This window comes from Lactuca sativa, chromosome 4 (assembly GCF_002870075.4).
Source record: "Lactuca sativa cultivar Salinas chromosome 4, Lsat_Salinas_v11, whole genome shotgun sequence".
Classification (NCBI taxonomy): Eukaryota; Viridiplantae; Streptophyta; class Magnoliopsida; order Asterales; family Asteraceae; genus Lactuca; species Lactuca sativa.
Genome location: NC_056626.2, coordinates 241958580 through 241972338, shown reverse-complemented (window position 1 = coordinate 241972338; position 13759 = coordinate 241958580). Strand labels below are relative to the sequence as shown.

The window sequence follows — 13759 nt, the reverse complement described above, 5'->3', positions numbered from 1 at the left end:
ATTTGATTTTGGTAATTTTTGGAATGTATAATGCTATTATGATATGTTGGTAATATATTTTATTTTCTTTATAGTTGGAAATGCTGCAAACGATACTAAAGGACTCGGCTTGTTCTGCATCATTGGAAGAGTGGTTTCGTTTATTGCCGCCATCAAATAATAATGAAGGAAATGATGAGGACGAGTAGCTACTTTAGGATTTTATGAAATGTTTTTTGTAATTTGGAAGAACACTTTAAGTTGTGGTATGGATTAATATTTTTGATTGATTGTGTATGGATTAATATTTGTATAAAAATTTATTAGATTCTATAAGTGTTATTTTGATTTTTATAAATTTAATGTTAAATAAACAAAAAAAACCAATTTTTTTTGCGGCGACACTGCACTATTAGTGGCGACAGGGTATTTGCGGCGACAAATGGGCTTTAGTGGCGACAAACCAATAGCAACGACAATACATTATTAGCGGCGACCAGATGCACATTAACGACGAAGCATTACCAACGACTCATTTGCAGCGACATGTCGCCGCTAAAGGTATTAGCGTCGACAACCCATACCTTTTATGGCGACACAAGTCGCTGCTATTGCCCATTATTCTTGTAGTATAATCATTTGTCTCATTGATAAATGTTTAGGGTTCAAAATTCATGCTTAAAATTGGGAATACATGATTATTGAAAATTCGTTAATAATTGATGAGGAAGAACATTCATGGTTCATTTCATTGGAATGAAATAAAAACGGTTAGCTCTGCATGCCCGATGGAATTCACCAATTTCATTCCATTATATATATATATATATATATATATATATATATATATATATATATATATATATATATATATATATATATATATATATATATATATATATATATATATATATATATATATATATATATATATATATATATATATATATATGGTAAGAAATTTTTTTTGGTAGGAAGGTAAGAAATATTTTTTTGACTTATTTTTTTTGCGAAGAAAACAAATGAATCACTAAATTAATCAATAATAACATGATTCACCAAAAAAAATCCCGAAAAAACATTTCGATGATTCATTTTTATGATGATTTTGTTGATATTCATTAAAATTGTCATAAAAGTGATTTTTTTTTTATTTACCTAAAAATGAATCATAAAAGTGTTTTTTTCGAAATTTTTTCTTGTGAATCATCTTACTTTTGAATCACCTAATGATTCATTCCATTTTTTTGCTAAGAAAATATGCATATACATTTTTTTTTACTTTCCTACAAAAATTTTGCTTCTTATTTGATCTTGAATATATATATATATATATATATATATATATATATATATATATATATATATATATATATATATATATATATATATATATATATTAAAGCACATGGATAGTTTTAACATTAACTTTTTTCAATTCATAGTTTTGACACTTTACTTTTATTTCTTTACATTTTTGCCTTAATCTTCTTCAATTCATATTCTTGCAGCTTTTAACTTTTCCCAATTCATACTTTTGTCACTATACTTTTATTTCATTACATTTTTGCTTTAATATTTTCCAATTCACACGTTTACCACTTTAATTTTATTTTTTATTTATTTATATTTTTGCCTTAACCTTTTTTAATTCATACTTTTGCTACTTTTAACTCTTCCCAATTTTTGCCACTATACTTTTATTTCCTTACATTTTTGCCTTAACCTTTTTCAATTCATACTTTTACCACTTTAGTTTATTTCTTTACACTTTTGCCTTAACAGGAACCTTTTCCAATTAATATATTTGCCATTTTATTTTTATTTCTTTACACTTTTGCCACAAAAGTTTCACTTTTACTTATTTACACTTTTGACACTAAAGTTTGATGATTCGTTACACTAACGCCACTAAACTTTGACAAATGTCACTTTTGTGCCAATATTTCTTAGAAAACTTTAAATTATTTCCAACCAATTTTTTTAGAAAACTTTAAATTATTTACAACCTATGCGAGCATGGGCTCTTTCCTAGTTTACTTTATTTTAAAGCCGTCCAAAATGGTTAAGGAGACATATTTATTATTGTATATAAACTTTCATTGCTCTAAATGAACTTGTTATATTTCTAATATGATTGGATACCACTTGCTTATAACTTGTCACTTTTCATCTGGTAAATAACTAATAATGGTTATTTAGCCAAAGATGGCGGAAGTTTTCCATGAAGAAATGATGAAATCAAGAGCAATGCTCTTTCTGGCTGGTAACTAGGGACTGCATGCCCTGCGCCTCTTACTGTGGTAAGTATAACCCCTTTGTAGCCTACCACATATCCTCCCACCTATCACATTTTTAACATCAACATATTAAATTCTGCTATTATAGCATTGTTTATTTTAAAAATTTATATTTTGCTCCAGCTACATTGTTATTCGATGGTATTATTATTTCAAATATTCTCACCTCTCCATTAGAGTACCATGATCTCCATGCAGTCTCTATTAATTGGAAGTTTTAACTTTTTCACGAAGTACCTTGAGGATGTTACTGGGATCATTCCATCAATGTCACCACTGCCAATTATTCATTAATCAAGTGTAACATGTAAGGTGCTTTTATATGTACAATAAACACATCATCGCCACATTAATAAACCATAAAGCTTAAATAAATGTCCACGGTAAGGAATACTTTTAACAAATTTTACTTATGGATGAAATAAATATCAATTTAGATCATTTACATTAACAGAAAACTTTTTTCAAAGTTTTTTCCGCTGATCTTTTTGGTGCTAACTTAATAACTTAATTTTTAATGTAACCATGCTATAGTAGTAAAAAAAAATTATATACAACTTATTTATGGGCCCTACTAAGATAAAAAAAAAGTTTTGAAAATGATTTTAATAATATTAGAATTGTGAAAAGCCCTACGAGCTTGTAAAATTTCAGCCAAAGTGAAATGGTTTGGGACAAAAAGGTTCTCACAATAGCTTGTTTGATTTTGGCAAAACTTATTTCACTGAAATAACTATCTAATAAGCTCCTATGCTTTCAAGCAAATGAATAAAATAATATTAAATTTATAAAAGAAAAAAAACTCTATCATTTAGCTTGTAACTTTACAAGAAATGCCAAATATCTTTTGAACGAAAAAATCTACCACAAAAGATTTTGACTTCCTATTACATGTTACATGTTATCGGGGACTCGCTTGTTAAAGAATTGTTTGGATATATGATGTTTGAAAAAATAGACAAAATTGTAAAAATAGTCTCTTTGGTAAGCATTTTTTCTGAAGTTTAGTTCAAACCTCGTCTTTTTTGAAACGATGGTCATTTTGAACTAGTTTTGTTGCGTATTTTGTCCATTTGAAACTTGAAATAACTATAATACTCTTAATGTATTTATTTTCTATTTTTTTAAAATTTAATACTTATTTATCTATTTCTAATAATAAAAAAATAAGAGTTTCTCTCTTCTCTCTCTCTCTCTCAAACCCACAAATCTCTCTCTCTCTCTCAAGAAAACCCACAAAATTATTTGTCTTGTCAAATTTAGAACACACACACACACAATTCTCACAGTAGTTGTATTCATCAAAAAACAACACACACATATACTCCATGTTCTAGATCTAAAATAAATATGGAGAAGGGGACTTGTTCTTAGTTCGATCTAATGTCCGGATCCCGAGGAACTTCACATTTTCATTTTTGGCATTTTAGGGTTTGCCACAATGTGGTGGAGGCACCACCATGACGTGACAAGTGAAGATGGATTGTGTACTTCATTTAAGTCGCCATGACATGGCAATATATGGCCACGACGTGGTAGTTGGCAGATGGCAAACTCTATTTTTTATGTGTTTGCTCCATATTTAAAGGAATGATGAGGCTAGGGTTTGCTCACCCCTAGCCTCTATTAGCCTCCTTAAGATCTAAGAAATCCTAATTTCCTTCCTTCTTTATTTTAGCTATTTTTGGTGTTCTTTGAAGTCCTTTAATGAAGAAAGAAGAAGAATTAAGTTAGGATTCAACAAACAAGCCCCTAACACTCGTTGTAGCAATCTTCTAGACATTTGTAAGTGTTCAAGACTCAATTTTTATCATGATAAGTTGCTAGATCTTGAGTTTTGTCCCTTGATCTTAATTTTCTAGTTAGTTGGTTGGTGAGATCTCATAAATTTTGCAACTTTATAAATCTCTAGATCATTTGGTATGATTATGGGTTTGGATTTGAAGTGTAGTTGATTTTTTGAACCATGCATGTGATTTTTATCAAAAACCCCTTATTTTGATTGTTTATTGCTTCAAGACATGAATTGGACATGCATGTCCATAAAGCAACGAATTTTATGATGATTTTGATATTAGAAACCATTTTGAAGTTGATGAGCTAAAGACTTTTTGGAATAAGTGTTTAATGGATGAAGTCGTGTCTTATTTAGCCTTTTTGGAACCTAGAATATGAGATTATGTCCATTTCTGTAGTCTTTATCGATAAAGTTGGAAACTTTATCCTTCAAGACCATGCTTCAGACCAGACTTGCGCTTTGGAGCATTTAGGATCAAAGAAAATAGCTTAACCCACTAAGTTGTTGGAAACCCAACGCCCACCAGCATGACCTTAGGTTACCAAAGCATGGTGACTATGAAAAACCCGTATGTCTGGATATTTGAGGGCCACAGTGTGGCCAAGGATGGACACGATGTGGCGGTTGACTAAAGTCAACATTGACTATAGACTTTGACCATTGACTTTCGGCTTGAGTTGACTATTGGTCAAACACCTAATTTTGGATGAAGAGCTATGGGTTTATCTGGTCTGACTGCATAGGTGGAGCGTAGCCTTGGTATTCTCGCATTTGAGAGCAGTAGTAGTTGAGCATTGACTAAGAGGTTAGTCTTCTCATCGTACTTGTGGATTGAAGGCACCAATATCGACCCACTAGATTATGTTATGTAGGATGTTAACTATTTTTATGACTCTTGCATGTTTGTATGATTGGGTTGAAATAAACCCCAAGGCTAGGCCCCAAGGCAGGGCCCATGATTGTATGGTTGGGTTGGAAGAAACCCCAGGGTTGGGCCCCAATACTAGGCCCATTGTATGTTGAGTTGGAATATACCCCACGGCGTGGCCCACTGATTCATATGGCATATGGTACCTTGGGGAAACATACTATGTTTTATGCTTACAATTTATGTTTATGGTTTCTAATACTTCGATACGAAAGGGAAGGGCCCGACATGACTGCACAATATCCACATCATGTTTCCGTACTTGTGAGTAGTTTAACCTTGTTGTTTTGATACTTTGTATCATGGTTAACTTTTAGAGCATATGATGTATGGAAATCATGATTTTAAAATGAAAAATTATATCACTGTTTTTGGGTTGTTACACCCGAATTTGAAACTAAACCTTAATCCAAAAGTCGAAGGGCAGATCTGAAACGAAAACCAACGCAAAAAATCATAATCCGAAAAACACCTCACCACCAAGAACGGCGACGAAATCCAGAGATGGAGAAATCTTTAGTCACAATATCTTACAAATATCCAACATCTCTGAAGCTAAACTGAAAGATTTGTAGTGGGTATCTTGGGTTCAAAAGTGTTCTCCGAATCACTAGTTTCCTCAAAATCCGAGGTTGTGCTTATTATCTGTAATCAATCAATGGAGCTTTTCTAGTAAATGGGTTCATCCTAATGAAGAAGATGTATCTGATTTTCGAGTCTTGATTTTTAACATCAATTTCAATTTTGAATGGGATTGAGTTTTAGTGGTTCAATCAGAGGTTGTGAAGGTATAATCCCATGTATGGATTTTTGGATTTGGATTGAAACCTAAATGTTAATTGGGTGTTATTTGCTATTGATAGCTCGAGAATCGTAGGACCAGCGGCCAGGGATTATCAGTGTGATTCAGCAGTGCGAGGTGAGTCTCCTCACTGTACTATGGGCCGAAGACACCAATGTCGACCCATTTGGTTTATGTATTATAGGATGACCAGGGGTAACCCTTGGCATTTGGTTTAAGTAGTGGTGGATTATATGTTGGTTTTCTTTGTGATGCTTACATGGAAGAGTGGGAGGCGGCTCCTGGCACTTGTCTATAAGACCCAAAGTTTTGGTCCCTAGCATGGCAAGGAAAGACCATGATATGGCTCGTGACATAATGGCAAGACTATGGTTGACACATAGCACTTCGTATTGCATGTTTGATAAGTATGACTCTTATGATATGTATGGTTTGTGGTATTTGGGGAACTCACTAAGCTTTGTGCTTAAAGTTGTTGTTTATGGTTTCAGGTACTTCTGGTTCGAAAAGGAATGGTCCGACTTGATCGTGGTGCATACGCCCATATTTTTTGCAACCTTAAGATTTTGGGATTATACTCTGATAATCGTTTTTATTGTAAAATACCTTTAAGTGTTTAAATAAAATTATCAATGGGTGTTTTGGTTGTTTTAAAAATGAAATTTTACCTTCATATTTTTGGGGTGTTACAATGGAACATAACTGAACATGCGGCACGACCATATCACTTGGACACTCTACGAGATATTATGTATGCATGTATCATAATGCATAACAAGGTGATTGAAGATAAGTGATGAAACACAGCGGAGTATTCACTTACGAAATCTGGACACATTCAATTTCAACCAGGGACAACAAAATAATTACATATAGTCGTTGACATTCAAGACCAACGAAAATACAAACAACTTCAAGAAGACTTGACAGATCATATCTACGATGATACTAAATTTGAATAATTTAGATAAAAAGTTATAATTTTTCTCATCATCTTTTTGGTTTTTAGGTTTTGAATTGTTTTTGTCCTTTGTTGCAATTTTTTTTTTGTTTTAAATTTATGATTTATTAAAATTTTATTTTTACTTTTTAAATGTTATTTTTAATTTATGATTTAATTTACATGATAATCTCTAAATATTATTAAAAGAGAAACCTTATGACATCATCTAAAACAATCTCGGCCGTTGATTGTGTTGCCTTTATAGGTTTTACACCCTTAGATCAATTTGCTTATGTCACCTTGATCAAACAAGAAGTCAACCCGTTATATTAGGAAATTAAATGTAAGAATTGAATGAAAATGATACTTGAATTCTTTCCAAACTTACAACTACAAAATTGGTTCCTTATTAATGTAAACTTTAAATTTAGGCTATATTTCCATTCAAAATTTGCTTTCCAAATATATTATATGTTGAAATCTCGGAAACTATTAATTTCAAATTTTAAAAATTTCGGATATTATTATGAACCACTACACTTTGGAGCATGGTATCTTCTAATTTAAGTTTAAATGGGATTTCAATTGATTACCTGCTAATTTTCATCATATTCACTTGTATATATATTTCAAACCTTTTTAATAATCGATTTACACCAACATTATATTATAATTCCTCTGTAGAAAACAAATGCAAAAAAACATCAACCTTCCCATCAGTCTGATTAGTTGAATAAATGTATGTATTTCTTCCTTAAATCATTTTAATCTGTAAGTTTGATATTGTTTACGAATTTATATGTTTTTACTCATTCGTATGGTTCTTTGTTGAATACTTATAATCTGGATGTATAATGTTGGTTTTGAATTTCTTTTGATGTTGTGTTTGGTTCTTGGTTTTATCTTTTTAATCGGTAACTATGATCCTATTTTCGAAAACAGTAAACTCAATTTTAAAATTGGATGTTATATATAATGAAATTATGATGTTACATGTGTGTGTATACCTTTGTAAAAAATCAATAAACAAGACAAGAGATGACATGACATAATATAACAGACGGGTTATACAAAAGACATGAAAGCCTCATTAGAAAGTTTTCTTATGTCTCCGGTAGTAACACAATAAGAATAAGAAATATACCTTCTCAACAATTGTTGTGAGCTTTAAAGTTAAATATAAGCATGTTGTGAATGATGAAAATAGACTCCCGTATTCTTTCTTCAAAAAGAATCGGTACCATACATGGGCAGGTAAGAATGCACGGTATAATAGAAGTGTGTACTCAACTAGAGTCAGCATTTGACCCTGAAATACCAAAAACACCCCTAAGAACCTTCTGAAAAAAAAAATCAGGTATACTCAAGGACCAAAAATGTAATTTATTCTAACCTAAAGTAAAAAAAACATAGAAAAAAAAGAAAAAAAATAAATTTTGTTGTTTTGTTATACGTTTTTTAGTTTTGGTTCAAAGGCAAAATGGTCATTTAAAAAAAACTAACAGTTAGGCTGTTAACTTAGGCAATCATAAAAGTTTTATGTAACAGTGAAACAAGGTTCAAAACCTACAACCTGATTCTTTTAGGGACCAAAACCAACAACTAAACAAAGGGACCAAAACTTCTGCCTCTAATTTGCTCTTTGTTTTATAGTAACGAATGTTCTTTGCTACCACTGGATCATTTCTTGCACGTTCAGGATCCATTGATATAATCCCTGTTGTATTTCAAATTCAATAACAAAATTGTAATTAATTAATTTCTCATTAAAGATAATAAATTATAAATTTATCTCACTTCCTGCTCATCCAAGTTTTCTCATTGCTATAACATCAAGAAGTTGATCATATCACATATTTTTCTAAATAAAAAAACACTAATATCAATAAAAAAAGCTATTTAATTTTGTAATAAAGTTGAATTAAAAAATAAGTAAATAAATAAATAAGAAGAAGAAGAACCTTGTATTACCATCATATTTTATGTTTGATCTCATCATCATATTTAAATCCTCCCATAATTTGAGGCATTGTGATTAACCAAAATGCAACAATGCTTGGATCTTTCATGCTATCAATAATATGTTGAAACACAAAAACAGATGTTTTGAAGTATTGAAGTGAGACAACTGTTACAAGAGAAAAATGGGTAGAATCGTAATTGGCATTTACCTCATAATGTTTTTTTTTTTTTTGTTTTTTTTCATTATGTTGTAAGCTATGCATGGAGGCTCGATGATCTGCAAAGTAAATAAAACTAAGGGGGTGTTTCTTTTTTCCTTTATTAAACTCTGTAGTGAATAAATATATGGATAAAATGTTCTATACTTAAAGATCGTAGATAAAGATGAAAAATAAAACGCAATGGATTATGAGAAATCACAAAAAATAAGAACCAAACCTAGGAACCAACATCGAACAAAAACCCTACTTTCTTTACTTCAAAAAAATCAACGTACCTGCACATACTAAAAAACGTAGAACGAATTTCACAAAAAAAAATGTTATTTCATAAAAAAAAAGGAGTCTGAAAAAAAAGATGGTGGTAAACCGAAGAAGACATATCAAAATCAACAAAAAAAACGAAGATATAAACATAAATGATGAACCTGATAAATGATTTATGTCATAGTTATCCCTACAATAAAAAAGAAGTCATCAATGAATCTTAACATTGTCGATGATACTGACAACGACTCAGATTAAGGAAAAAAAGACTTGATATTAGAGATGAAGTGGAAGAGGATGATTAGCTTCGTTGCAGATTTATTGGTTATAGTTTCTTTGTGGGGATTTTATGTGGTTCATTTTGAAGCAACATAAAGAAGTTGCTATTTTTTTTAAATAAACAGTTATATTTCGCAATATAGCTATAAAATAACAATATATTTTGAAAGTATATTGTCAAATGTTGGATTATACTTATTTAGACCCATTTTCACGTATGGTTGGCTATATATAGTTGTTTTCCGTGTCACAAGTAAAAAATGTTTGAAGATACTTATATCTGACAAGTAAGGTCAGTGAACTAATAAAACAAAAAATATTGTCTATAAAGAGGTCCTTCAACGTTATATATATTTATCTATTTTAGTGTAATTTCTATACATTTCAATAATACCAATAACCCTGTTTTTTTATAATTATTTTGTAATATCTATATAAATTTGTATTTTATTTATGTGTTCCCCGCGTTTAACGCGGATCATAATCTAGTTATAAATATTATGACATAGATAGCAAAAAAACAGATTTGGTGTGATAAAATTAATAACATGTTCGCCCACCAGCCTGTGATAGCTTCAATGTTTTATAGTGACAAATGAGTAGTTATGTAAATGAGTGGGATCGTGGGTTGATTTATCCAAAGATCGTGGCTACTGCAATTTAGGGATTTAGGTTGTTTCATCCACAAATGAGCAGTTATGATTTATCCAAAAAAACTGTAATTTGGGATTTCACACGGCTGATTAATTTTCTACTCGCCTAGTTGTTAGGGGTTGTTCATCACTGCTCTTGTAATTATCCTTTTTTTTTCTTATCTATTTTACACTTTTACTTCCTACATTTTAGCTTTTGTCGAAGATTCAGTGCATTTTTATATCATCATAATTTTCTAGGTTGTTATCATTGATTTACATGGGGATAGTTTGTTGTAGCTCTCTAGTTTCTGATGCATATATAATCAAATTTGCCCTTTTTGCTACGCTTGGACATTATGCAATTATTAAGGAGACATGTATCATTTCATATAAAGTTATAATTCTGACATTCTGTGAATGAGATTTTTATTTCAAATACAATCTGATACAAGTACAACTTTCCTCTGACTTTAGTCAATAAAACTTTGAGGGTTTACCTTCATCACAACAATTTAAACACTCAACAAATCCGCATCACAGTCTTCAGATTTCATCACCTTCTATTTATTGTTTATCTTTCATCCTAATAGAATATCAAGCAATCAGTCAACCTCAGATTCATTGCTTATCATAGTTATTCGATTCTGATAAACTAAAACTACTCGGTGGCATTTAGGGATTATTGTCTGAAAGATGGAGGAAGTTTCCCCTGAAGGAATGACGAGATCATTTGCAATGCTCTTTCTGGCTGGTAGCATGGAACTGTATGCCCCGCGCCTCTTACTGTGGTAAGTACAACTCCTTTGTAGCCTACCACGTATCCTCCAACCTTATAACATTTTTAAAATCAACTTATTAAATTTGGATATTATAGTATTTATTTAATTTGCCTTTATACATATATTTCATGAACACGTATATTGTTATTCAATGTGATTTCAGTTTTAAATATCAAATACCTCTTTATTATAGTACCATGGTCTCCAAGCAGTCTCTACTGGAAGCTTCAACTTATTCACCGAGTACCTTGAGGATGTTACTGGGACCCGTCCATCTGTGTCACCACTGCCAATTCATCATGAATCAAATGTAAGTTTATTTTTGTGTATGTTTAATAAATAACTGATTGGGTGTTAGACTAGATTGAGTTACCTGTATATCCAGACACTAATTCCATTTTCAATAAGTTGAGTGATAGTAGGCAAAATGGTTGTTGGGCTGTCTATCATTCCAATACCACTGCACATAAAATCACGAGTCGAATACAAGAAATAACATGAGACTTTCATTGATTTTTGTTTGTTATGGAATAATGGAATCCTAGTTTTAGAGAAAGAAAAGAAAAGGTACGCGCAAAATGCCCATGAGGTATTTCGGACATGAAGAGCTTCTTGCACGTCTGCTCGATTCAGATATGAGGAGACATAATCATCAGAGCAAGGATCAAAGGTCGTGATCTAGTTCAACACATCATATGTAGTTCAATTAGACTTAATACTTGGTTTTATGATTGAATAATTATAGGCTAAATGAAAGAAATAGCAACTTACTTTTGTTAATTTGTTAATTGTAGCATGCTACTTTCATTTCAACCTATCGCGGCGTTATAATTTGGAAAATCTTTCCAATTATAGTGATGCCATCTAAATAAAAATCAATTTCCAATGCTATAATAGTGTAGATTTTCCAAATTACAATGTCATAATCATAAATAAATTGAAAGTAGAATGCAATAAATTGGTAATTCTTTCAAAGTACAATGCTTTAATAAGAAAAAAAATTGGAGTGTGAACGATAGTAATATGCTACAATAAAACAAGTAAGCAAAGTATGTTGCTATTTCTTGTACTATCCCTTAATCGAAAGGGTTCGGTAGGATACGTGTTATCTAACTTTTGATAATTTATAAGAAATTTTGAAATTTGTATGCGATATATTTTATTATTATAGAATCAGAGACTTACGGATCCGGTGGTTCCAGATTTTTGTGTAGTATTATGATGACAAAGTGGTGCATAAATGTTGTAAATATCAATTCCACCATATTCACCGTCTCCTTGGTCTTGATACTTGTAGCACTCCTCAGAAAAGTTCCCAGTAACATAGTCACAATACTTCTTGATACCTTCATTTGTCTCATCAGAGTTTAGGGCATGTGTCCAATAGTAGTCATACATCCCTTCATAAGATGTATTGTCATCAATCCAAGCATTCCCAATCTGCACAATCACAACAAATACACATTTAGCATATTAGTCCCTTACATGGCATAGTACACAGGATAGGACTTGAGAAGCTTTTTAATGACAAGGATGATAACGGCGTTTATGTCTTTTGCACAAACAAGTGATCAAGAGTGAGTCCTTGTCCCGCCTTTTAGGGTGGAACAAAAAGTTTCATTCCAAAAGTAGTACAACCTGTCCTGTCTTGTCGGTACGATAATTACTTACCGCAATCCCACGAAGATTAATGACTGTTCCGTTAGTTTTCTTGTTTTCTGAGAGAATGAGGGATGCGAGTTGAGGTACGTAGTGACCTGCGTAGCTTTCACCTGTAATAAAGAAATCTCGGGTTTTGTATTCCGGGAATCTTTCAAGCCAGTTGATGAGGAAAGTGTATGAGTCTTTCGCTGTTTGCTTGTCTCCTGTCACGTACGATGTGTTTGAATACGAGAAACCCACTCCAGCAGGCGATTCCAAGAATAGCACATTAGCCGCTGTCAAGATTTTCTGTATTTAGACTTTCACATTGTAATCACGGAAATTTTTTGACATGTACTCGCTTTTGTATGTGAAAAAGACATGAATGCCCTCATCAAATTTCGTTACCATTGTTCCATGCATAATCATTGCGGTAGAGTGTTTTCCCATCACTGTTGACTCGGAAGGGTCCAAGTTCTTCCATGGCTCCGTATCCAAACGACGAGCATCCTGGCCCTGTATAATACCTTCATTACTAGTTTTCCATTATTTTAAGTCGGTTTTTGTGTGAAAACAACGCATTATTGTATTGTTTTGTTTTTTCACATAGACTTGAAGTATAATAGAAGCATTATACCTCCATTGAGCCATAGGACAAGAGGGTTGGTTGAAGAATTGTGAGGTGATTCAGCAAAGTAATAAAACAACGCCTTTCCCACCTTTGAATCGACTGTTACATAGCCTGAATAATGATCAAAATCGACTTGTGGTTGGCCTGGCAACTTGTCAATCATATCTTCTTCCTTTGACCCTTGTTGAGGGACAATAGAAAGTGGAGATAAGTTTGATGTGTCTTCTTCTGTCCATGGTTTGACATGTGGCGGATTCTCTGATCTTCTTGACTTCATCAATTTGTTGAGGTTGGTGATCTGGTTATCCTTTCTTGCCACACACAAACCCAGAAAATAAAGTGAAAAAACTAACAACAAATAATAAGAAATGTGGTTCATTTTAATTATTGACATAGATGAAACTGTATCAGGCATATATGTTATATTATGTGTGTTGTGTCTCATTATATATTGTGAGAGAAGAAGCATGGTTGAAGAATTCTTTGCAGCTGGTTGTGTGCTGTTGTAAGTTGTAACGTCATTTCCTATGCTCATTTGTCTTGCTCTTTGGAACCCTTTATTAAATTTAACTATGAGTAAGAATCATTACTGAAGAA

General features: G+C 31.9%; 1 protein-coding gene across 1 annotated transcript; it reads right to left on the bottom strand.

The window, feature by feature from the left end:
• Positions 1 to 2170: 2170 nt before the first annotated feature.
• On the bottom strand, positions 2171 to 13439 carry LOC111921921 (serine carboxypeptidase 1). The gene is made up of 8 exons (XM_023917496.3): positions 13169 to 13439; positions 12940 to 13047; positions 12562 to 12827; positions 12076 to 12330; positions 11462 to 11568; positions 11264 to 11350; positions 11071 to 11176; positions 2171 to 2323 (listed from the first exon to the last, which is right to left on the bottom strand). Exons 1-8 carry the CDS (start codon positions 13437 to 13439, stop codon positions 2174 to 2176), a joined length of 1350 nt encoding a protein of 449 aa, XP_023773264.2. The 3' UTR covers positions 2171 to 2173.
• Between the last annotated feature and the right edge of the window lie 320 nt (positions 13440 to 13759).